Source organism: Heterodontus francisci, chromosome 16 (assembly GCF_036365525.1).
Source record: "Heterodontus francisci isolate sHetFra1 chromosome 16, sHetFra1.hap1, whole genome shotgun sequence".
Classification (NCBI taxonomy): Eukaryota; Metazoa; Chordata; class Chondrichthyes; order Heterodontiformes; family Heterodontidae; genus Heterodontus; species Heterodontus francisci.
This window is the reverse complement of record NC_090386.1, coordinates 97,289,440-97,313,292: the sequence shown is the minus strand read 5'-3', so window position 1 is coordinate 97,313,292 and position 23,853 is coordinate 97,289,440. Positions and strand designations below refer to the sequence as shown.

The window sequence follows — 23,853 nt, the reverse complement described above, 5'->3', positions numbered from 1 at the left end:
GACCCACACACTGACACACTCACCGACACACCCACCCACTCACCGACACACCCACCCACACACCGACACACTCACCCACTCACCCACCCACTCACCGACACACCCACCCACTCACCGACACACCCACCCACTCACCGACACACACATCCCTTCACCGACACACCCACCCACTCACCGACACACCCACCCACTCACCGACACACCCACCCACTCACCGACACACCCACCCACTCACCGACACACTCACCCACTCACCCACCCACTCACCGACACACCCACCCACTCACCGACACACCCACCCCTTCACTGACACACCCACCCACTCACACACACACCCACCCACTCGCCGACACACCCACCCACTCACCCACACACCCACCCACTCACCGACACACCCACCCACTCACCGACACACCCACCCACTCACCGGCACGCACACCCACTAACCGGCACGCACACCCACTAACCGACACACCCACCCCTTCACTGACACACCCACCCACTCACCGACACACCCACCCACACACCGACACACCCACCCACACACCAACAAACCGACACACTCACCCACTCACCCACCCACTCACCGACACACCCACCCACACAGCGACACACTCACCCACTCACCGACACACCCACCCACTCACCGACACACCCACCCACTCACCGACACACTCACCCACTCACCGACACACCCACCCCTTCACTGACACACCCACCCACTCACACACACACCCACCCACTCACCGACACACTCACCCACTCACCGACACACCCACCCACTCACCGACACACCCACCCACTCACCGACACACCCACCCACACACCCACACACCCACCCACACACCCACCCACTCACCGACACACCCACCCCTTCACTGACACACACACCCACTCACCGACACACACACCCACTCACCGACACACACACCCACTCACCGACACACCCACCCACTCACACACACACCCACTCCTTCACTGACACACCACTCACACACACACGCACCCACTCCTTCACTGACACACCACTCACACACACACACACCCACCCCTTCACTGACACACACACCCACTCACCGACACACCCACCCACTCACCGACACACCCACCCACTCACCGACACACCCACCCACTCACCGACACACCCACCCCTTCACTGACACACTCACCCACTCACACACACACCCACCCCCTCACACACACACCCACCCACTCACCGACACACCCACCCCTTCACTGACACACCACTCACACACACACACACCCACCCACTCACCGACACACCCACCCCTTCACTGACACACTCACCCACTCACACACACACCCACCCACTCACCGACACACCACTCACACACACACACCCACCCACTCACCGACACACCCACCCCTTCACTGACACGCTTACCCACTCACACACACACCCACCCACTCACCGACACACCCACCCACTCACCGACACACCCACCCCTTCACTGACACACCCACCCACTCACACACACACCCACCCACTCACCGACACACCCACCCCTTCACCGACACACCCACCCCTTCACTGACACACCACTCATACACACACCCACCCCCTCACCGACACACCCACCCCTTCACTGACACGCTCACCCACTCACACACACACCCACCCACTCACCGACACACCCACCCCTTCACTGACACACTCACCCACTCACACACACACCCACCCACTCACACACACACCCACTCCTTCACTGACACACCCACCCCTTCATTGACACACTCACCCACTCACACACATACCCACTCACACACACACCCCCTCACCGACACACCTATTGACACACACGCACACCGACATACACACACATGCTCACTCAAGCTTTTAGACATTTTGTTTATAATTTCACTGGAAAACTCAGCAAACCTTCAAGATATGTTTTACAATATTGCAAACTCACAATGACTTGAAAACTTAGAAGTAGTGAGTGACCAAAGGGTTTGGTTATACAAATAAGGGACAAGGTCACCCTAGAGTGCTGTTAGAAGTATTATAAAGGGCAAATATCTGCCCTGTTACTGGTGTCCCTATAGCACAGAATGACTGAGGGCAGTTTTGTCAAATGTAACTCAGTGAAGTAATTAGTAATCACAATCTATTCACTGAGAAAGCTGGCTCTGGGACTTTGTGTTCAGGTTTGTTTTCCTTGGGGAGTAATTTGTGTCACCAAAAGCAAGTGTGGGATTTCACAGGCTGATGTGCAACAATAAATCGCCAGTTCCCTAAACTGTGCTTCCCTTGAGAAGACAGAGTTGACACTGAGAGATTGTTACTCACACTGCTGTAAAAGGGCTGAGAGGCTGGCTGTCGCGAATCCAGAAACTCCTTCTTGATAAACACACGGTGCTTGGAATTCAAATGCTTGGAGACATCCCTGGGTAGAGAGAACACGCATCATAAAGCAACCAATGTTTACCAAGCACAAGGGAACAAGGCAGCGAATTAGGACAAAGTTGGTTTCAGCACCTTGGAGAGTGTTGGAATATAAAAGAAAGACTTGCATTTATATGGCGCCTTTTGCAACCACGGATGTGTCAAAGTGTTTTACAGCCAATGAAGTTCTTTTGAAGTGTAGTCATTGTTGTAACATAGAAAACACTTCAGCTAAATTGGGCACAGCAAGCTCCCACAAACAGCAATGTGATAATGACCAGATAATCTGTTTTTGTGATGTTGATTGAGGGATAATCATTGGCCAGGACACTGGGGAGAACTTCCCTGCTCTTCAACAAAACAGTGCCATCGGATCATTTTTGTCCACCTGAAAGGGTAGACAGGGCCTTGGTTTAATGCCTCATCTGAAAAACAGCACCTCTGACAGTGCAGCACTTCCTCAGTACTACATTGGGAGTGGCAGCCTAGATTTTACACTCAAGTCACTGGAGTAGGACTTAAACCCTCAAACCCTTGAGGCAAAGGCAAGAAAGCTACTCACTGAGCCACAGCTGACACTTAACCTACATGGATGCCATCTACCCAACTTCCCCAAACTCCCAGGTTTAAGAAGCTTGACGCCTCACAAAGATATGGTGATGAAGTTGATTGGTTAAATGGATTGAATCATTTCCTATCAATTGAACCAATTGACTCCTTCTCTGTGATTGGTGTATCTGTTGATTCTCCCCCTTTCTTTTTACCTCTCCACTTTTACTAAACCACCTGATTATTTCCCAGTATTTACTCTGATGAAGGGATCATGGCGGAAATGCTACAGACACTGACTGGGCGCACATTTTCAGGTGGCCTTTCGGATCTTCAGCACCTGCAGTTTTTCAGTCTTCCAGGGAGCGATATTTGGATTGGGAACAGTCATAGTCGCCAGTCACAGAGGTCAGAGTGCAAGTGAAGCAAAGGTCAGAGTGCAGGTAAAGCAGTAAGACGAAATCACAATTTTAATACACAACAGACTTATACAGTCATAGAGTTATACAGCACAGAAACAGGCCCTTCGGCCCATCGTGTCTGTGCCGGACATCCAGCACCCAACTATTCTAATCCCATATTCCTGCACTTGGCTCACAGCCTTGTATGCTATGGCATTTCAAGTGCTCATCTAAATACTTCTTAAATGTTGTGAGGGTTCCTACCTCCACTACCCCTTCAGGCAGTGCGTTCCAGATTCCAACCACCTGCTGGGTGAAAAAATATTTCCTCAAATCCCCCCTAAACCTCCTGCCCCTTACCCTAAATCTATGCCCCTGGTTCTTGACCCCTCCACTAAGGGAAAAAGTTTCTTCCTATCTAACCTATCAATGTCCCTCATAATTTTGTATACCTCAGTCATGTCCCCCTCAGCCTTCTCTGCTCCAAGGAAAACATCCCTAGCCTATCCAGTCTCTCTTCATAGCTGAAATGCTCCAGCCCAGGCAACATCCTGGTGAATCTCCTCTGCACCCTCTCAAGTGCAATCACATCCTTCCTATACTGTGGTGACCAGAACTGTACACAGTACTCCAGCTGTGACCTAACTAGCATTTTATACAACTCCAACATAACCTCCCTGCTCTTATATTCTATGCCTCGGCTAATAAAGGCAAGTATCCCATATGCCTTCCTAAGCACCTTATCTACCTGTGCTGCTGCCTTCAGTGATCTATGGACAAGTACACCAAGGTCCCTCTGACCCTCTGTACTTCCTAGGGTCCTACCATCCATTGTATATACCCTTGCCTTGTTAGTCCTCCAAAAATACATCACCTCACACTTCTCAGGATTAAATTCCATTTGCCACTGCTCTGCCCATCTTACCAGCCCATCTATATCTCCCTGTAATCTAACGATTTCCTCCTTACTATTTACGACACCACCAATTTTCACGTCATCTGCGAACTTACTGATCATACCTCCTATATTCACATCTAAATCATTAATGTACACTACAAACAGCAAGGGTCCCAGCACCGATCCCTGCGGTACACCACTGGTCACAGGCTTCCACTCACAAAAACAACCCTCCACCATCACCCTCTGCCTCCTGCCACTAAGCCAATTTTGGATTCAATTTGCCAAATAGCTCAGGATCCCATGGGCTCTTATCTTCTTAACCAATCTTCCATGTGGGACCTTATCAAAAGCCTTACTAAAGTCCATGTCGACTACATGGGCGGCACAGTGGCGCAGTGGTTAGCACCGCAGCCTCACAGCTCCAGCGACCCGGGTTCGATTCTGGGTACTGCCTGTGTGGAGTTTGCAAGTTCTCCCTGTGTCTGCGTGGGTTTCCTCCGGGTGCTCCGGTTTCCTCCCACATGCCAAAGACTTGCAGGTTGATAGGTTAATTGGCCATTATAAATTGCCCCTAGTATAGGTAGGTCGTAGGGAAGTATAGGGACAGGTGGGGATGTGGTAGGAATATGGGATTAGTGTAGGATTAGTATAAAAAATGGGTGGTTGATGGTCGGCACAGACTTGGGGGGCCGAAGGGCCTGTTTCAGTGCTGTATCTCTAAAACTAAAACTAAAAACTAAAACTACATCAACTGCTTTACCCTCATCTACACATCTAGTCACCTCCTCGAAATATTCAATCAAGTTAGACTTCTGTGCAAGTCCCACCATTACATCATCAGTGCTTGCAAGAATGACTTTCCAGCTTGCAAGCTAATGGTGTATGGTGGATTGAAGCCTTGCGTCTGACTCACTGGGCCCATGATCTGCAGGGGAAATAACTTGCCCTCCCTTACTCCCACTCCGTGTCTGTCCTGGACAGCCCGCAGGAGGCTCTCTGCTGACCTGAGGAGGTTCCCGATGAGCTGTAGGAAGATCTGTCGGATCCGTTGGTTCATTTGCTGCCTTTGACAGCGTTTCTTCTCTCGAGCTGTTACGAGGTTTGTGTGTGAAGGTAGGTGAGCTGATGCCAGTTCAGTGTTCACCCGCAGCTGCTGGGTACTGGAACAGAACAGAGGGCAGTGAGTGACCACGGGGCAGAGGTCATTGGGGGCAGACAGTGCAGAGGTCAAAGTGGAGCTGGCATCACATGCGCATGGACTAAAGACAAAGTACAGGTGCTACAGAGGTCAGAGTACAAAGGTCAAGGAAACAACCAAAGGTTACTTGTACATTATTATATTCGTAAACCTGTTAAAGAAGCAACACCTTTTCATGAAAAGCTTTTTTAAACCTTTTTTTTGATTTCAAGAAATGATGCAAAGACGATGGCGGAACACAACATAGGAAAAAGGAAGAGGCTATTTATCCCCTTGAGCCTGTCTTCCCCATTCAATTAGATCACAGATGATCTGTACCTCACCACTATTTCCCTGCCTGTACGATTTTGGTCATCATGTGCAAGTGGCTTCATTATCTTGCAAACAGTTTGGGTCGTCCTGTTTCTCTACCAAATAAAAGTCTCTAAACACTTTTTCTTGAAGACGATAACCCTTTATGTGCCTCACAATGATCGAAGGGCTCAGAATTATATAGAATGACACAGAATCTTCAGCACAGAAACAGGCCATTTGGCCCAACAGGTCCATATCGGTGTTTATCTTCCATACGTGCCTCCTCCGAATCGTATCTGATCCTATCAGCATATCCTTCTATTCCTTTCTCCCTCATGTGTTTATCCAGTTTCCCCTTAAATGTATCTATTCTATTAACCCCCACCACTCCCTGTGGTAGCGATGTCCACATTCTCAGCACTCTCTGACAAAGCGGTTTCTCCTGAATTCCTGATTGGATTTATTGTGACGATCATATATTTATAGGCCCTGGTTTTGGGGCTGGGCGTCTTGCAAATTCTTCCTCCATTTCTTATGTAACTCAGCTTTCTGTCGACTGAAGGGATTCTGCTTTATAAATGACACCCAGGATATCTCAAAATATAGACAGATGAGCAGGTTCAATGGGCAGGTAATCTTGTTCTACCCAACAGACAATACCAGGCTTCCATTACAACCTGATTTGGTTGTTAGTCCAAACAAAATCTTAATCCTGGTCTATACCTGGCTCTCCCCCGCATGGTTTTATTTAGACCCTCTAGGGTTTCAACGGAGTCCAATCAACACTAACCCTTTGGGAATAACACACCAATGTATTTCTGGAAGGAGAAGCCTCTCTGCCAATGACGCCTCAGGACGCCCTGTAGCTCAGGTGGGTCCATTACCTGTTTAAGAATTCTTCGACTGCAGCTGTGGGCAGGTGGGGGGTCTCGAGCCCCTTGTGTTGTGTGGTCAGGACTGTACCATTATCAACATCCACCAGAACTAACTCCTCCACCTGCAAAGAGAACGCCCAGAGTGATCGGTGTTGTACTAACACGAGAAACACATTCACGCTGCACTGCTTTTCTCATTGAGGAACCAAGAACCAAAGACTGGAATTCCATCGAATGTAAATGAAAAAAATAGGCCAGAAAATGAGGCAGGTTGGGAAAGGGTGGCCAGGAAATATCAGGCTTAGGTTTTGAAAAGAAACAAAAGGATCTCGCATAGCTTTGAGTCCTTGGGAAAGCAGCAATGATCAGTAAGCTTTGATTTCCATTCAACAGGAACAGGAGGAGGCCACTCAGCCCCTTGAACCTGTTCCATCATTCATTCAGTTCATGGCTGGCCTTTGGCTCAACTCCATTTACCTGTCTTTGCTCGACATTCCAATACTCTTATCTGATGGGAAGAGAGGGAGGTGGAGACAGTGAGAAAGAGAGAGAGAAAGAGACTGAGGAAGAGAGAGAAAGAGACAGTGAGAACGAGCGAAAGAGAAACTATGAGAAAGAGCGAGACACTGAGATGGAGGAGAGAGAGTGAGAGAGAGACAGTGAGAAAGAGAGAGAGACAGTGAGAAAGAGCGAATGAGAGATAGCGGGAGAAAGACTGAGAAAGAGAGAGGAAGACAATGAGAGACAGAGTGAGAAAGAGATTGAGCAAAAGCAAGATGGATCAAGTTAGGCACAGTGAGAAAGAGAGAGAGATGAAAGGAGAGAGAAACAGAAAGAGGGGGTGGAGACAGAGATAGAAAGAAAGGGACAGGAAACAGAAAAAGAGAGATTGACTGAGGGAAAGAGAGAAACTGAAGGAGACTGAGAGAGAGGGGCAGAGCGAGATAGACCAACTAGATAGTGCAAGAGACAGAAACCAGGAAGGCAGGAGAGAAAAAAAAAGAGAAAGGGAAAACAGAACCAGAGAGAGAAAGATTGTTAGGCTGAGAGAAAGATTTATTGGCTGCTGGCTTTGCCTTGTCTCCCAGGGAATAGGGGCTACTTGCATAGTGAGTGGGTTTGGCTAATCCACCAACCATTCCATAGGCAACACAACCTGGATTGCAGCTGCTCCTTGCGGGGACAGGCTTGTCTCTTGTTCTATAGCTAGGAGGAAATCTACTTTGGAGACTCCACCAAGCAGTTAGAGGAAGGGCCAGAGCAGGTGTCAGATTCTCTGTCATTCCTCCAACTATTCTGACCATCTCAAGAGGCAATTTTAACCTGACCTGGTGCAGGCAGGTGGTTAAAACAATAGTCAGAGGCAGTCACGCCATATTCCAGAAACACTTGTGGCTGTCATCATTTTAACATGGAGGGAGAGCTGCACCACCAGATGGCCAGTACCGAGGTAGTGCTGCACTGTCAGAGGGTCAGTACCGAGGGAGTGCTGCACTGTCAGAGGGTCAGTACCGAGGGAGTGCTGCACTGTCAGAGGGTCAGTACTGAGAGAGTGCTGCACTGTCAGAGGGTCAGTACTGAGAGAGTGCTGCACTGTCAGAGAGTCAGTACTGAGGGAGTGCTGCACTGTCAGAGGGTCAGTACTGAGGGAGTACTGCACTGTCAGAGGGTCAGTACTGAGGGAGTGCTGCACTGTCAGAGGGTCAGTACTGAGGGAGTGCTGCACTGTCAGAGGGTCAGTACTGAGGCAGTGCCGCACGGTCGGAGGGTCAGTACTGAGGGAGAGCTGGACTATTGGAGGGTCAGTACTGAGAGAGCGCTGCACTGTCACAGGGCCAGTACAGAGGGAGGGCTGCACTGTCGGAAGGTCAGTACTGAGAGAGTGCTGCACTTTTGGAGGGTCAGTACTGAGGGAGCACTGCACTGTCGGAGGGTCAGCACTGAGGGAGTGCTGCAATGTTGGAGGGTCAGGACTGAGGGAGCGCCGCACTGTCAGAGCGTCAGTACTGAGGGAGTGCTGCACTGTTGGAGGGTCAGTACTGAGGGAGCGCCGCACTGTCAGGGTCAGTACTGAGGGAGCGCCGCACTGTCAGAGGGTCAGTACTGAGGGAGCGCCGCACTGTCGGAGGGTCAGTACTGAGGGAGCACTGCACTGTCGGTGGGTCAGTACTGAGGGAGTGCTGCACTGTTGAAGGGTCAGTATTGAGGGAGTGCTGCAATGTTGAAGGGTCAGTACTGAGGGAGTACTGCACTGTCGGAGGGTCAGTACTGAGGGAGTGCCGCACTGTCAGAGGCTCAGTACTGAGGGAGCGCCGCACTGTCGGAGGGTCAGTACTGAGGGAGTGCCGCACTGTTGGAGGGTCAGTACTGAGAGAGCGCCGCACTGTAGGAGGGTCAGTACTGAGGGAGTGCTGCACTGTCAGAGGGTCAGTACTGAGAGAGCGCCGCACTGTAGGAGGGTCAGTACTGAGGGAGTGCTGCACTGTTGGAGGGTCAGTACTGAGGGAGTGCTGTACTGTCAGAGGGCCAGTACTGAGGGAGTGCTGTACTGTCGGAGGGTCAGTACTGAGAGAGTGCTGCACTGTCGGAGGGTCAGTACTGAGGGAGCTCCGCACCGTCGGAGGGGCAGTACTGAGGGAGCGCTGCACTGTCGGAGGGTCAGTACTGAGAGAGTGCTGCACTGTAGGAGGGTCAGTACTGAGGGAGTGCTGCACTGTGGGAGGGTCAGTACTGAGGGAGTGCTGCACTGTTGGAGGGTCAGTACTGAGGGAGTGCTGTACTGTCAGAGGGCCAGTACTGAGGGAGTGCTGCACTGTCGGAGGGTCAGTACTGAGAGAGTGCTGCACTGTCGGAGGGTCAGTACTGAGGGAGCTCCGCACCGTTGGAGGGTCAGTACTGAGGGAGCGCTGCACTGTCGGAGGGTCAGTACTGAGAGAGTGCTGCACTGTAGGAGGGTCAGTACTGAGGGAGTGCTGCACTGTAAGAGGGCCAGTACTGACGGAGTGCTGCACTGTCGGAGGGTCATTGCTCTTTAGGGGCGGTAATGAACTGAGCTCTGATTGGCCTGTTCCGGTGATTCCAGTGAAAGATACCATAGCCCCGCTTGAAGAAAAAGAGGGAAATTGACAACTGACAGCACTTTAATAACTGGTTATTTATCTCATTGTCTCCAGAACATCCCCCAAAATAATAAAAGGGTGGTCTCTAAACAGTGATTCTGGTTCCAAGCACTTTGGAAGGTGTTTCATACCAGTAAGTAACTGCACTGATATGCCTGAATTCCAGCGCTGTGTAATATTCGGCTGCTCTTTGTCTCTCAGGACAGACAACGTTTGTGACACTGACCTCGTTGATGGTATCGAAGTGCCTGGAGTGACAGCCCATGAGGAAGACAGTAGGTGCCATCACCAGGTCCAGCATCTGATTGGCTAGCACTGGGATGTAGGGGTGCCGCCACTGGAGAGGATACAGGTAATGCACGAAGCACTCTGTCACCAGGGTCAGCAACGGCCAATTAGTGGAAAAAAAGACCAGTCGTCGCTCAGTCAGGATGTACGTTAGAATCTGCAGGGGAGAATAAAATGGTCATTAACATAACAGTGGAAGGGGGAGGGGGAAGAGGTAACTCCACGACTTACACTGTACACAACATAAAGACCCATCAAAGCATCCTTCAGTCAATCACAACTCAGTCTGATAACTCCAAACAATTCATAAGAATGATACCAGAACTGAGTGGTCAAAATGGTTAGCAAAGGATACAGAGCCCAGGGCTCCTTTCTCTAGAAAACAGGAGGTTGAGGGGTGAACTGATTGAGGTCTTTGAAATTATCAAAGGGTTTAATAGTTTCGACAAGATGTTTCCACTTGAGGAGAAGTCCAAAACTGAGGGCCATAAATATAAGACAGTCACTAATAAATCTAATCGGGAATTCAGGAGAAACATCTTTACCCAGAGACTGGTGAGAATGTGGAACTCACTACCACAGGGAGTGGTTGAGGTCAATAGTATCGATACATTTAAGGGGAAGCTGGATAAATGCAAGAGGGAGAAAGGAATAGAAGGATATGGTGATAGGGTGAGATGAAAAGGGGTGGGAAGAGGCTCATGTGGAGCATTAACAACAGCATGGACCAGTTGGGCCGAATGGCCTGTTCCTGTGCTGTAACGTCCTATGTTACTTTATGTAACTACACCTTCTCCTCCTCCCACTACACACACACACTGACACACAGAATTGGTAATTACCTGCAGTACAGTCTCCGCTTTGAAGCAAAGGAATGGGATGTGTAGGCCGATGTCAATAACTGGACTGTCTATGTCTTCAGGAGGTGAGAGCACAATACTGAGAGGTCCCAGCTCAAAACACTGACCATCCGGAGGTGGAGAGGATGTAAGGGAAGAGTCAGATATCAGTAAGTTACTTTAAAAAGGAATGAAACTCACATCGATTAAACATTTCAGCCAGGATGTTATAGGCCCCGGTGTGGCGGGCTAGGAGCTGGGGAGCTGGTAAAATCGCGAGTGTCGCATCGGAGTGCCTCCGTGATGCAGTCCCGCCACCAGGCCCTTCTCCCAGCAGTGGGACCGGAGGCAGAGAGGCTGCCTGCTTCAAAGAATGGGGGCAGTCCATTAGCATAATTAAATGCCCAATTATAGGCCATTTTATGGTGCAGTCGGCATTTTGCCAATGGTAAAGCCGCATGGGGAGGCCACCAGCTAAATGGAGGCAGCCGCCCTGCGGTGAAAGCCTGGGGGGCTGGACTCAATGGCCCAAGGGTGGGGCCGTGGGCAATTAGACCGGGGCCCACAGGTGGCCAATTAGGAGGCGGCCTGTGGTAAAATTGCTGACGCAGTCCCACTGCCGGCCAGTGTGGGCTTGAGACCTGCTTTTCATCACAACATCAGGTCCCAGTGCCCCTGGTAACATTCAGGCCTTCATCTCTACATATCCATCCCTGGAACATAGTGCAACATTGAGTCTTTCATAGGAACAAAGGAATACAGAAACAGGAGGAGGTCATTCGGCCCCTCGAGCCTGTTCCTCCATTCAATGAGATCATGGCTGATCTGTGACATAACTCCTTTGCCTCATATCCATTAGAGTACTGTTACAGCCTTTAATACCTTTACAGTCTTTCTCATCTTTTCCATTTTCTCCCCTTTCTATTCCTCTCCTGAAGAATCCAAGTTTGGGACTGACCACAATAACCCTGGTTGTCCACACAGCCCGAGAAACTGTGTGCTGTGAAGAGAGAGGAGGCGGAGCGAGGAGATAACAATCCCCGTAAAAGATGAACCTGGCCATTTGCCCCCATCTTGCACCCAAGCGCATCTTAAATAATTCCAAGATTCCACCAGCTAACTGGAAAGTCCGGTGCTGGTGTTCATTACCCTTTTGCAAAGCACGCCTGACCATGGTCTTTTATTTCCCTTTCATAGAAACGTAGAAAATAGGAGCAGGAGTAGGTCATTCGGCCCTTCGAGCCTGCTCTGCCATTCATTGTGATCATCCAACTCAGAAATCTGTTCCCGCTTTTGCCCCATATCGTTTGATCCCTTTCGCCCCAAGAGCTATATTTTTTTAGATTAGAGATACAGCACTGAAACAGTGCTATCTAACTCCTTCTTGAAAACATACAATGTTTTGGCCTCAACTGCTTTCTGTGGTAGCGAATTCCACAGGCTCACCACTCTCTGGGTGAAGAAATTTCTCCTCATCTCAGTCCTGAAAGGTTTACGCCGTATCCTTAGACTATGACCCCTGGTTCTGGACTCCCCCACCATCGGGAACATCCTTCCCGCATCTACCCTGTCAAGTCCTGTTAGAATTTTATAGGTTTCTATGAGATCCCCCTTCACTCTTCTGAACACCAGCGAATATAATCCTAACCAACTCAATCTCTCCTCATACATCAGTCCTGCAATCCCAGGAATCAGTTTGGTAAACCTTCACTGCACTCCCTCTATAGCAAGAACATCCTTCCTCAGATAAGGTGACCAAAACTGCACACAATATTCCAGGTGTGGCCTCACCAAGGCCCTGTATAATTGCAGCAAGACATCCCTGCTCCTGTACTCGAATCCTCTTGCTATGAAGGCCAGCATACCATTTGTCTTTTTTACTGCCTGTTGGGACCTGCATGCTTACCTTCAGCAACTGGTGTACGAGAACACCCAGGTCTCGCTGCATATTCCCCTCTCTCAGTTTAGAGCCGTTCAGATAATAATCTGCCTTCCTGTTTATGCTACCAAAGTGGATAACCTCACATTTATCCACATTATACTGCATCTGCCATGCATTAGCCCACTCACTCAACTTGTCCAAATCACCCTGAAGCCTCTCTGCATCCTCCTCACAACTCACCCTCCCACCCAGTTATGTGTCATCTGCAAATTTGGAGATATTACATTTAGTTCCCTTATCTAAATCGTTAATGTATATTGTGAATAGCTGGGATCCTAGCACCGATCCCTGCGGGGGCTACACCTGTTCCTATGTTCTTGTATGTCTCACACATGACCACCCACAGCCACACACCCCGACACATCCACAGACTCACCCACACCTGGACAGAGGTACAGTAGCATAGTGGTTACGTTACTGCACTAGTAATCCAGAGACCTGAACTAATGATCCCAAGACATGAGTTCAAATCCCATCATGGCAGCTGGGGAATTTAAATTTAGTTAATTAAATAAATCTGGAATAAAGAATACTAATTCCTTGGAGTAATGTTTGATAGCACTCAAACTTTCAAAGATCATGCCATCAAAGTAAAGGTGAAGGTGGCAGTCAGAGACAACATCTTCAGGTTGCTCGAAATGGGGAACTGACCTGAGAATATTATGAATAACTGCTCTGTGCTGCTCAGCAGCTGATTATACTTTCCCAGTCTGAGGAACACTCTCCATATGCCAAGAAGTTGGATCCTGTCCTCACCACAGCTCGCAGAGCTATTATTGTGCCTGTAACCTATTAAAGTGGATGATCTGTTCCTGCTTGCTGGTATTGCCATAAGGAGACAAACTACATCAAGAGTAGAATGGACAAAGCAGATCAGTGACCCACATCATTCTCTCTCCCAGAAAGTGCCAGCAACAAAGAGGCTCAAGTCAAGGGGCAGCTTCTTACACACTGTTCAGCCCCTACAGGGTAACGACCACAGCTGCCACCTCGCTGATTGGTCAACACATCTGCAGATGAAGGCACACGAGTCCTCTAATGACCCAGAGAAACCCCTCTCATCAGGAGCCAATGAAACATGGCCTACTTGGCTGCAAACCCCTTATGCAGAAGTGGGGATACAGCCAAATAAATTCTGTCGACTGTGACATCCCAAACGATGAAACATCTAGAAAACCCTCTACTACCAGAGCCACGCAGCACTGAAGATCTGAAGGTCTTCAACTCTCGAGCCAGAGCCTGCGTGGAACAGTGGTGAGGGAAGGTGTAGTGACATGACAAGAGAGAGATCAGTAATGTTGACCATGAAACTATTGGATTGTCGTAAAAACCCATCTGGTTCACTCATGTCCTTTAGGGAAGGAAATCTGCCGTCCTTACCTGGTCTGGTCTACATGTGACTCCAGACCCACAGGTTGAGTCTTAACTGCCCTCTGAAATGGCCAAGCGAGACACTCAGTTGTATTCAAGACAGCGGCTCACTTCTCAAAGGGCAATTAGGGATGGGCAATAAATTCTGGTTTTCCCAGCGACGCCCACATCCCATGAAAGAATAAAAACACATATGCCCACACAAACAGACACAGCCAGATGAAGCTGCGTTTCTAGAACTGATTTCTTACCAGTTGGAGGGACCCAGGCGGTGGACACGGCACCAGAGCCAGCTGAGCAGCAAATTCTTTCACCTTCATCTCAAACTCTCTCTCTCCGCAGGAGGTCAGGTCGAGCAGCAGGCTGAGGGAAGGAAGGTGGCGGGGTTACTGGGTGCCAGGAGATGGCAAAGGCAGCACAAAAGTCAGTAACACTGGAGGCCGTGGGCAATTCATGTGGCAGATAATCCATTACCAACATCAACTTGCATTTATATAGTGCCTTTAACCAAGGAAAACATCCTATCGGTCAAAGTTTTACATGGAGCCACATATGGAGATATTAGGACAGGTGTCCAAAAGCTTGGACAAAGAGGTAGGTTATTAGTAGTGTCTTATTGGAGGAGAGAGGAGGAGAGAGAGAGTAGGAGAGAGGTAGAGAGGCGAAGGAGGAGAGAGAGAGGAGGAAAAAGTAGGAGAGAGCGGTACAGAGGCGGAGGAGGAGAGAGAGATAGAGGCAGAGGAGAGAGAGGTAGAGAGGCAGAGGAGGAGAGAGAGGAGGAGAGGTAGAGAGGCAGAGGAGCAGAGAGAGGAGGAGAGAGAGGAAGAGAGAGAGAGAGAGGAGGAGAGAGAGGTGGAGAGAGAGAGAGGAGGAGAGGGAGGTGGAGAGGGAGGAAGAGAGAGAGAGGAGAAGAGAGTGGTGGAGAGAGAGGAGGAGAGGGAGGAAGAGAGAGAGAGAGAGAGGAGGAGAGAGAGGTGGAGAGGGAGGTGGAGAGAGACAGAGAGGAGGAGAGAGAGAGAGGAGGAGAGAGAGGTGGAGAGAGAGAGAGAGAGGAGAGGGAGGTGGAGAGAGAGAGAGGAGGAGAGAGAGGTGGAGAGAGAGAGAGAGAGGAGAGGGAGGTGGAGAGAGAGAGAGGAGGAGAGGGAGGAGGAGAGGGAGGTGGAGAGAGAGGTGGAGAGGGTTCGAATAATGAACATGCTTGAGTGGCAGAATGGCCAGGCTGAATTTTATATCAGCGACAAGAGTAGTGGAGGTGGAGGTGGGGTTGCGGAGGACCCCACCTTGGCCCACGAATGGACCCCTGGTTGAATTAAACGGCGAGCAAGCAATTAACTGCCTGCTATCAAGGAATTCTCCAGCCAATCAGAGGGCTGGCAGCTCAGCAGTGCCACCAGGAGCAGTGCCCACTGCCGGTACTGCAGGAAGCCATGAGCAGCGAACATGGAGGACATTCTGGGACCAAGGTAAGTGAGTTCGGATCGCCGGGGCCAGTCAGACAGGCTCAGGGTTGGGAGGAGTGGTTGGTGAGGGGGTCTTGTGGTGGGGGCGGCCATTACTGTGGGTGGGGGCTCTCCGTGGGCCGTGGATTGTCCCCAGAGGAAGGACACCATTCCCCCCAACCCCGAGCTCGCTGTGTGGCCTCCCGGTCTTAAGTGCGGACTCAGCTGGCCTCCCAGTGGACTTCCCATCCACCATGGTGCCCACCGCAGACAAAATGGCATAGGGGGGGCACAACACCACCCCACACCCTTTTGTGTGCCCCCCAGTCCGTCTCCAAGGGCTGGAAAAAATCCAGCCGTCTACTCCTGTTCCTATTTTCCATATGATTCATGCTATATATTAAGCTCAAGAAAATTCACACACACACAGACTCATATATACTCAGGCAAAACACACATTCGCGTACACACACAGATGCACAACAGGTTTATAGAGCATCTTAAAAACGAGGAGGTATCAGGAATCGAAGAATAAACTTGTATTTATATCGCACCAAATCACAGACACTTTTTCAAAGAGCAGGGGAGATTCTCCCCGGTGTCGTGGCCAACATTTATCATTGGCTGCAAAGTGCTGCGGTGTGAAAGGTGCTACAGAAATGCAAGTCTTTCTTTGTTTTCTGAGAACTGTCTTAAGTCAGGCGGTATGAATTAGTGGGTTCGTATTCCCTTGAGATTTGGACATGAAAGAGTAATCTTCTCAAGCTCTTTAAAATGATTAAGGGATTTAATAGCAGGCCGATAGAGAAAAACTAGTTCCTCTGGTGTGGTGAATCTAGAGTGAGGGGACATAACCTTAAACTTAGAGCTAGGCAGGTCAGGAGTGAAATCAGAAAGCACCTTTTCCCACAAAGGGTAGCGGAAATCGGGAACTCTCTCCCCCGAATGTCCACACGTCTGAGATCTGACTGTGGCTTGAACCCAAAACCAAACTGAGCCAAGCAACTGGGAGATGTGAATGGTTACAACTGTCTCTACCGATTTCTTTGTCAACAATGTTTTCCCTGGACTAGTTTTATACACCTCCAGAGTAGAATAGTCCTGATTTTTTCACCCATACAACCCTGCGTTTTTATGTCTTTTTCACCTCTGTTGGCAGATTGCAGGGCTCTGGGTGGGACGGGGAGTGTCTGCACTCTGATGGATTAGACACCACATTTATACGGGACACGTTGGATGGGCCAGTTGGACATTTTCTTTCCGACATTTTTCCCATGCTCATATGAATAACTCAGAAAAACATAAGACATTATGAAATCTTCAGCCAGTAAGTCTGTCCTACTTTTTGAATGTGCTGCTGACTTGGTTTCTCAGAAACTCTACTGTTTCCTGATTGGCTGATGGAGAGTTTTAACAATCAGGAGAATTTCCAAGCAGAGACAATTTAGACGTTCCCACTGACTTCTGGGCCTTGTGGAGTAAACCTGTGAGTATCAATGTGATATTGCAATTGATATTGACATTTCCATATTCTCCTTTATGATTTAAACTTACAACCAATATCTTTGATTTAGTTAAAAGCAAAGTACTGCGGATGCTGGAAATCTGAAATAAAAACAAGAAATGCTGGAACCACACAGCAGGTCTGGCAGCATCTGTGGAAAGAGATTCTTCGATTTAGTTGTTCACGTGATGCCTGGTGTCCTTGCAAACTATGGCTCCATCTCCAAACTCCCTTTCCTTTCCAACATCCTTGACGTTGTCTCCCAGATTCCTGTCCAGCTTTCCCAGAACTCCATGAGTACAAATTCCCCCATTACCCCACCCCCCCCACACCCACAACACCTGTCACAGCACTGAAACCTGCCCTTATCAAATTCATAAATGATGATCTCTGTGACTGTGAGCGTGCTAAACTATTCCCCCCTCATCCTTCTCCATCTCTCTGCAGCCTTTGACACCGTTGACCACACTATCCTCCTCCAACACCTCTCCTCTGTTGTCCTCCTGGGACGGCTCTCACCTGGTTCATTCTTACCTATCCAGTCATATCCAGAGATTCATGTACAATGGCTTCTCTTTTTGCCCCCACAAGAATCTGTCTTTGGCCCCTTCCTCATCCTGGTTTACATACTGCCCCTCAGTGACATCATCAGAAACATGGGGTCAGGTTCCATGTGTACGCTGACAACAGCCAGCTCTACCTCTCCAGCATCTCTCCTGACCCCTCCACTGCCTTGGTGTTGTCACACCGTGGCCTGGATTCTGTTTTCCCCCAGGCGTCGGGTTCCGTGCCGGCAGGGTGGGGCCTGAAGATGGCCCCCGATGAGGCCTGCCACAGACCTCGATGCTGTGAGGGCCCGGCCTAATCCTCCCGGGAGCGGTGAGGCTCTGTGGCAACCCACCCACTGCTGGGTGACGGGATTTCAGTTAAAATATTCAAATCAATAAAATAAACACATTTAAATAGACTTCCCTGTGATCTTGAAGACCGGCCGTGATCTTCGGCACAGCAGCCGGCACTCCTGCACCTTCAAATTCCCGTCCAGGGAAATGCGGCGCCACACTGGGTGGAGGGGGGAGGAGGTAGGTTTGTCAGTGCGGGGGATGGGGGTGGGGAACGGGGTCAAATAAACGTTATGGGTGTAGGGGATTGTGGGAAGGGTTGACCTTTAAACTTTGCGCAGTTGCGGTGGGGGGGGAGGTAGGTCAGATGTAAAAGACAAGTGTTTGGGGGGGGGGAAGGGCAAATAATTACTGTAATTGTTATTGGGGGGGGTGGGAAAGGGGCGTTATTAATTTATTTATTTAATTTTGGGGAGTTACTGAAGCCATTGCCGGTGACAGACAACCCGCCCCCTCCATGTGATTGGGGGAGGGTGGGTCACCCTGGCTATTTAAATGAGCCGCCGCGTGGGAGATTGCGACGGCTCTTTGGTGTGCGGCCCATGTGGGTGGGCCACCATTTTTTGAGCTCGCCACAGAGATCGGTGACAGACTGTTAAAATCCAGCCCTGAATATCCAATATCCAGTCCTGAATATCCAATATCCAGTCCTGAATATCCAATATCCAGTCCTGAATATCCAATATCCAGTCCTGAATATCCAATATCCAGCCCTGCATATCCAATATCCAGTCCTGAATATCCAATATCCAGTCCTGAATATCCAATATCCAGTCCTGAATATCCAATATCCAGTCCTGAATATCCAATATCCAGTCCTGAATATCCAATATCCAGCCCTGCATATCCAATATCCAGCCCTGCATATCCAATATCCAGTCCTGAATATCCAATATCCAGTCCTGAATATCCAATATCCAGTCCTGAATATCCAATATCCAGTCCTGAATATCCAATATGCAGTCCTGAATATCCAATATCCAGCCCTGCATATCCAATATCCAGTCCTGAATATCCAATATCCAGCCCTGCATATCCAATATCCAGTCCTGAATATCCAATATCCAGCCCTGAATATCCAATATCCAGCCCTGCATATCCAATATCCAGTCCTGAATATCCAATATCCAGCCCTGCATATCCAATATCCAGTCCTGAATATCCAATATCCAGCCCTGCATATCCAATATCCAGTCCTGAATATCCAATATCCAGCCCTGCATATCCAATATCCAGTCCTGAATATCCAATATCCAGTCCTGAATATCCAATATCCAGTCCTGAATATCCAATATCCAGCCCTGCATATCCAATATCCAGCCCTGCATATCCAATATCCAGTCCTGAATATCCAATATCCAGTCCTGAATATCCAATATCCAGTCCTGAATATCCAATATCCAGTCCTGAATATCCAATATGCAGTCCTGAATATCCAATATCCAGCCCTGCATATCCAATATCCAGTCCTGAATATCCAATATCCAGCCCTGCATATCCAATATCCAGCCCTGCATATCCAATATCCAGTCCTGAATATCCAATATCCAGCCCTGCATATCCAATATCCAGTCCTGAATATCCAATATCCAGTCCTGAATATCCAATATCCAGTCCTGAATATCCAATATCCAGTCCTGAATATCCAATATCCAGCCCTGCATATCCAATATCCAGCCCTGCATATCCAATATCCAGCCCTGCATATCCAATATCCAGCCCTGCATATCCAATATCCAGCCCTGCATATCCAATATCCAGCCCTGCATATCCAATATCCAGCCCTGCGTATCCAATATCCAGCCCTGCGTATCCAATATCCAGTCCTGAATATCCAATATCCAGCCCTGCATATCCAATATCCAGCCCTGCATATCCAATATCCAGCCCTGCATATCCAATATCCAGCCCTGCATATCCAATATCCAGCACTGCATATCCAATATCCAGCCCTGCATATCCAATATCCAGTCCTGCGTATCCAATATCCAGTCCTGCGTATCCAATATCCAGCCCTGCATATCCAATATCCAGCCCTGCATATCCAATATCCAGCCCTGCATATCCAATATCCAGTCCTGCATATCCAATATCCAGTCCTGCGTATCCAATATCCAGCCCTGCGTATCCAATATCCAGTCCTGCGTATCCAATATCCAGCCCTGCGTATCCAATATCCAGTCCTGCATATCCAATATCCAGTCCTGCATATCCAATATCCAGCCCTGCGTATCCAATATCCAGTCCTGCGTATCCAATATCCAGTCCTGCGTATCCAATATCCAGTCCTGCGTATCCAATATCCAGCCCTGCATATCCAATATCCAGTCCTGAATATCCAATATCCAGTCCTGAATATCCAATATCCAGCCCTGCATATCCAATATCCAGTCCTGAATATCCAATATCCAGTCCTGAATATCCAATATCCAGTCCTGAATATCCAATATCCAGCCCTGCATATCCAATATCCAGCCCTGCATATCCAATATCCAGCCCTGCATATCCAATATCCAGCACTGCATATCCAATATCCAGCCCTGCATATCCAATATCCAGCACTGCATATCCAATATCCAGCCCTGCATCTCCAATATCCAGTCCTGCGTATCCAATATCCAGTCCTGCGTATCCAATATCCAGCCCTGCATATCCAATATCCAGCCCTGCATATCCAATATCCAGTCCTGCATATCCAAAATCCAGTCCTGCGTATCCAATATCCAGCCCTGCGTATCCAATATCCAGTCCTGCGTATCCAATATCCAGCCCTGCGTATCCAATATCCAGTCCTGCATATCCAATATCCAGTCCTGCATATCCAATATCCAGTCCTGCATATCCAATATCCAGCCCTGCGTATCCAATATCCAGTCCTGCGTATCCAATATCCAGTCCTGCGTATCCAATATCCAGTCCTGCGTATCCAATATCCAGCCCTGCATATCCAATACCCAGTCCTGCATATCCAATATCCAGCCCTGCATATCCAATATCCAGTCCTGCATATCCAATATCCAGCCCTGCGTATCCAATATCCAGTCCTGCGTATCCAACATCCAGTCCTGCGTATCCAATATCCAGTCCTGCGTATCCAATATCCAGCCCTGCGTATCCAATACCCAATCCTGCGTATCCAATATCCAGTCCTGCGTATCCAATATCCAGCCCTGCATATCCAATACCCAGTCCTGCATATCCAATACCCAGTCCTGCATATCCAATATCCAGCCCTGCATATCCAATATCCAGCCCTGCATATCCAATATCCAGTCCTGCATATCCAACATCCAGTCCTGCATATCCAATATCCAGTCCTGCGTATCCAATACCCAGTCCTGCATATCCAATACCCAGTCCTGCATATCCAATACCCAGTCCTGCATATCCAATATCCAGCCCTGCATATCCAATATCCAGCCCTGCATATCCAATACCCAGTCCTGCATATCCAATATCCAGTCCTGGATTAGTTGTAATTTCCTCCAGCTAAACATTGGGAAGACCAAAGCCATTTTCCCCAGTTCCAAACTCAATGCTTTTAGTCCAAAGGGAGGACCAATGATCTACTCCCTCTGCCCGACCTCCTCTAGACCCAGATTCCCTGAAGCTCAATAGATTGGGCACTTAACAGCCTTCCAAACTTAACATGGAGTTCAACAATTTAATTTCATTCAGCACTACACCCATATCTTTGCACGACAGCTGCTGGTAATGTTTCTGCTGTTGCCATTCACACAACAGATAGGAGCAGGAGTAGACCATATGGCCCATCGAACCTGCTCCGCCATTTAATACAATCCTGGCTGATCTTTGGGTTTCAAGTACTCCACTTTCCCACCCACTCCCCATACCCCTTGATTCCCTGACAGGCCAAAATTCTGTCTATCCCAGCCTTAAATATATTCAACAATGGAGCATCCACACCCTTTGGGGTCGAGAATTCCAAAGATTCACAACCCTTTGAGTGAAGTAATTTCACCTCATCTCTGTCCTAAATGATCGGCCCCTTATCCTGAGTCTGTGCCCCCATGTTTCCTCCTCTACATCCACCTTTTGCTTATTTACTAGTCCCATTACCATCTCCTTTTACCCTGCACCGTCATCCCTTTTTTCATTTAATCTCTCCTGCCTTCCACCATATCACAGACCCTCCCTTTTGTTCCTTCCTCCCCTCCCCCTTTCCCTATCTCTGTACTTTATTAAAACCCATTACATCTCTAACGTTATGCAGTTCTGATGAAAGGTTAACTCTGTTTCCCTCTCCACAGCTACTGCCGGATCTGCTGAGAGGAGAGTCACTGTGCAAGTATCTCACCAGGAAAGGCAATCCTTTAGCACAGTGTAATATGGGAACTTGGTGAGGACGCAGATCCCGTAGGGGACGAAGATCCTGGAAGCTTCCAGTGGGGACTTTGCCAGCTCCAAGCCCTCTGGAGGAGCCTGATAAAGATCACTTTCCTGCAAAGGCAAAACCATGACATTAGACAATTGAAACTATTTGATGATTTCAGTTCCACAAAACACTTCCTGCCCCCTCCCCTGCTAACTTTCTCCCTCCCACTAGTCTAGAGTTCCACAGAATCCAGTCAACTTCACCCCTCGCAGATATTCCTTATGCATAATCCTGAGCACTGACAACGAGCAATAGCATGGGCGGTCATCACTGTCAAACTCAATCCCACTCTCCATGCATCTTACAGCAGAAACCACTGGGTAATAGTTTGGAGCAGGAAGCCAAATTGCCTTTTCCCTACGCTAAGCTGAAGACGTTAAGGTCAGTTATAGCCCCGCCACTAATTTATGAATATCGGAACAGGAGGAGGCCATTCAGCCCCTCGAGCCTGTTCCCCCTTTCTACTAGATCATGGTTGATCTGTATCTTAACCGCAACTACACCTCTTGGTTCAATATCCCTAATCCACTTACCTAACAAAAATCTATCAATCTCAGATTTAAAATTTCTAATTGACCACCGGCCTCAGCAACCTTTTAGGGGGAGAGAGTTCCAGATTTCCACCCCACCCCCCCACTTTGTGTGAAGACGTGCTTCCTGACATCACCTCTGAACAACCTGGCTCGAATTTTAAGGCTATCCCTCCTTGTTCTGGACTCCCTCATCGAAGGAAATCGTTTCTCTCTACCTTGTCAAATCCTTTAATCATCTTAGACACCACGGTTAGATCACCCCTTAATCTTCTATACTCAAAGGAATACAAACCTAGTCTGTACAACCGAGCTCATAATTTAACTCTTTTAGCCCCAGTGTTATTCTGCTGAACATATACAGCTCCCACTAGTGTCCAGATACATAACAGACCTGAGTCATTTATCCACGTTTAAAATACCAATTAATTCCAATCAAGTGTTTGGGATAGTTTATAAATTGTAGAGTGGATACTGTGAATGGTTACTGACTTAAATCAATGAATGACTGTGGTGAAGGGTGAGTGAGAACTGATTTAACTGTGAGGAAAATGATCTATGGATATTAACAAGCAAGCTCCTGCACAAGTAAAAGCAATGATGTCAGCCATGGCTCAGTGGACAGCACTCTCACCTCTGACCCAGAAGGTCATGGGTTCATCGTCCCACTCCAGCCCACAATCTGGGCTGACATTCCTAGTGCCGTGCTGAGGGAGTCCTGCACTGTTAGAGGTGGTGTCTTTTGGAGAACTCCCCAATATTCTTCAAAATTAGTGGGATCCTTAACGTCAACCGAGAGGGCACACACAGCCTCAGTTCAATATCTGATCGGAAAGACAACGCCTCCAACAGCATTCCCTCAGTACTGTACCGGGAGAATCAATTTTGTGCTCAAGTC

General features: G+C 48.7%; 1 protein-coding gene across 7 annotated transcripts in view; it reads right to left on the bottom strand.

Annotated features, from left to right (window-relative positions):
- LOC137378393 (DENN domain-containing protein 3-like) overlaps positions 1-23,853 on the bottom strand; it is a 211,245-nt gene that overhangs the window by 111,783 nt on the left and 75,609 nt on the right. For all 7 annotated transcript variants that reach the window (XM_068048680.1, XM_068048681.1, XM_068048675.1 and 4 more), the window contains exons 5-11: positions 22,348-22,490; positions 14,436-14,547; positions 10,875-10,994; positions 9,971-10,189; positions 6,635-6,747; positions 5,263-5,418; positions 2,312-2,408 (exon numbers count right to left, since the gene is read on the bottom strand). In XM_068048680.1, the coding sequence (XP_067904781.1) occupies positions 2,312-2,408; positions 5,263-5,418; positions 6,635-6,747; positions 9,971-10,189; positions 10,875-10,994; positions 14,436-14,547; positions 22,348-22,490 (960 nt within the window). The remainder of the gene's footprint in view (positions 1-2,311; positions 2,409-5,262; positions 5,419-6,634; positions 6,748-9,970; positions 10,190-10,874; positions 10,995-14,435; positions 14,548-22,347; positions 22,491-23,853) is intronic.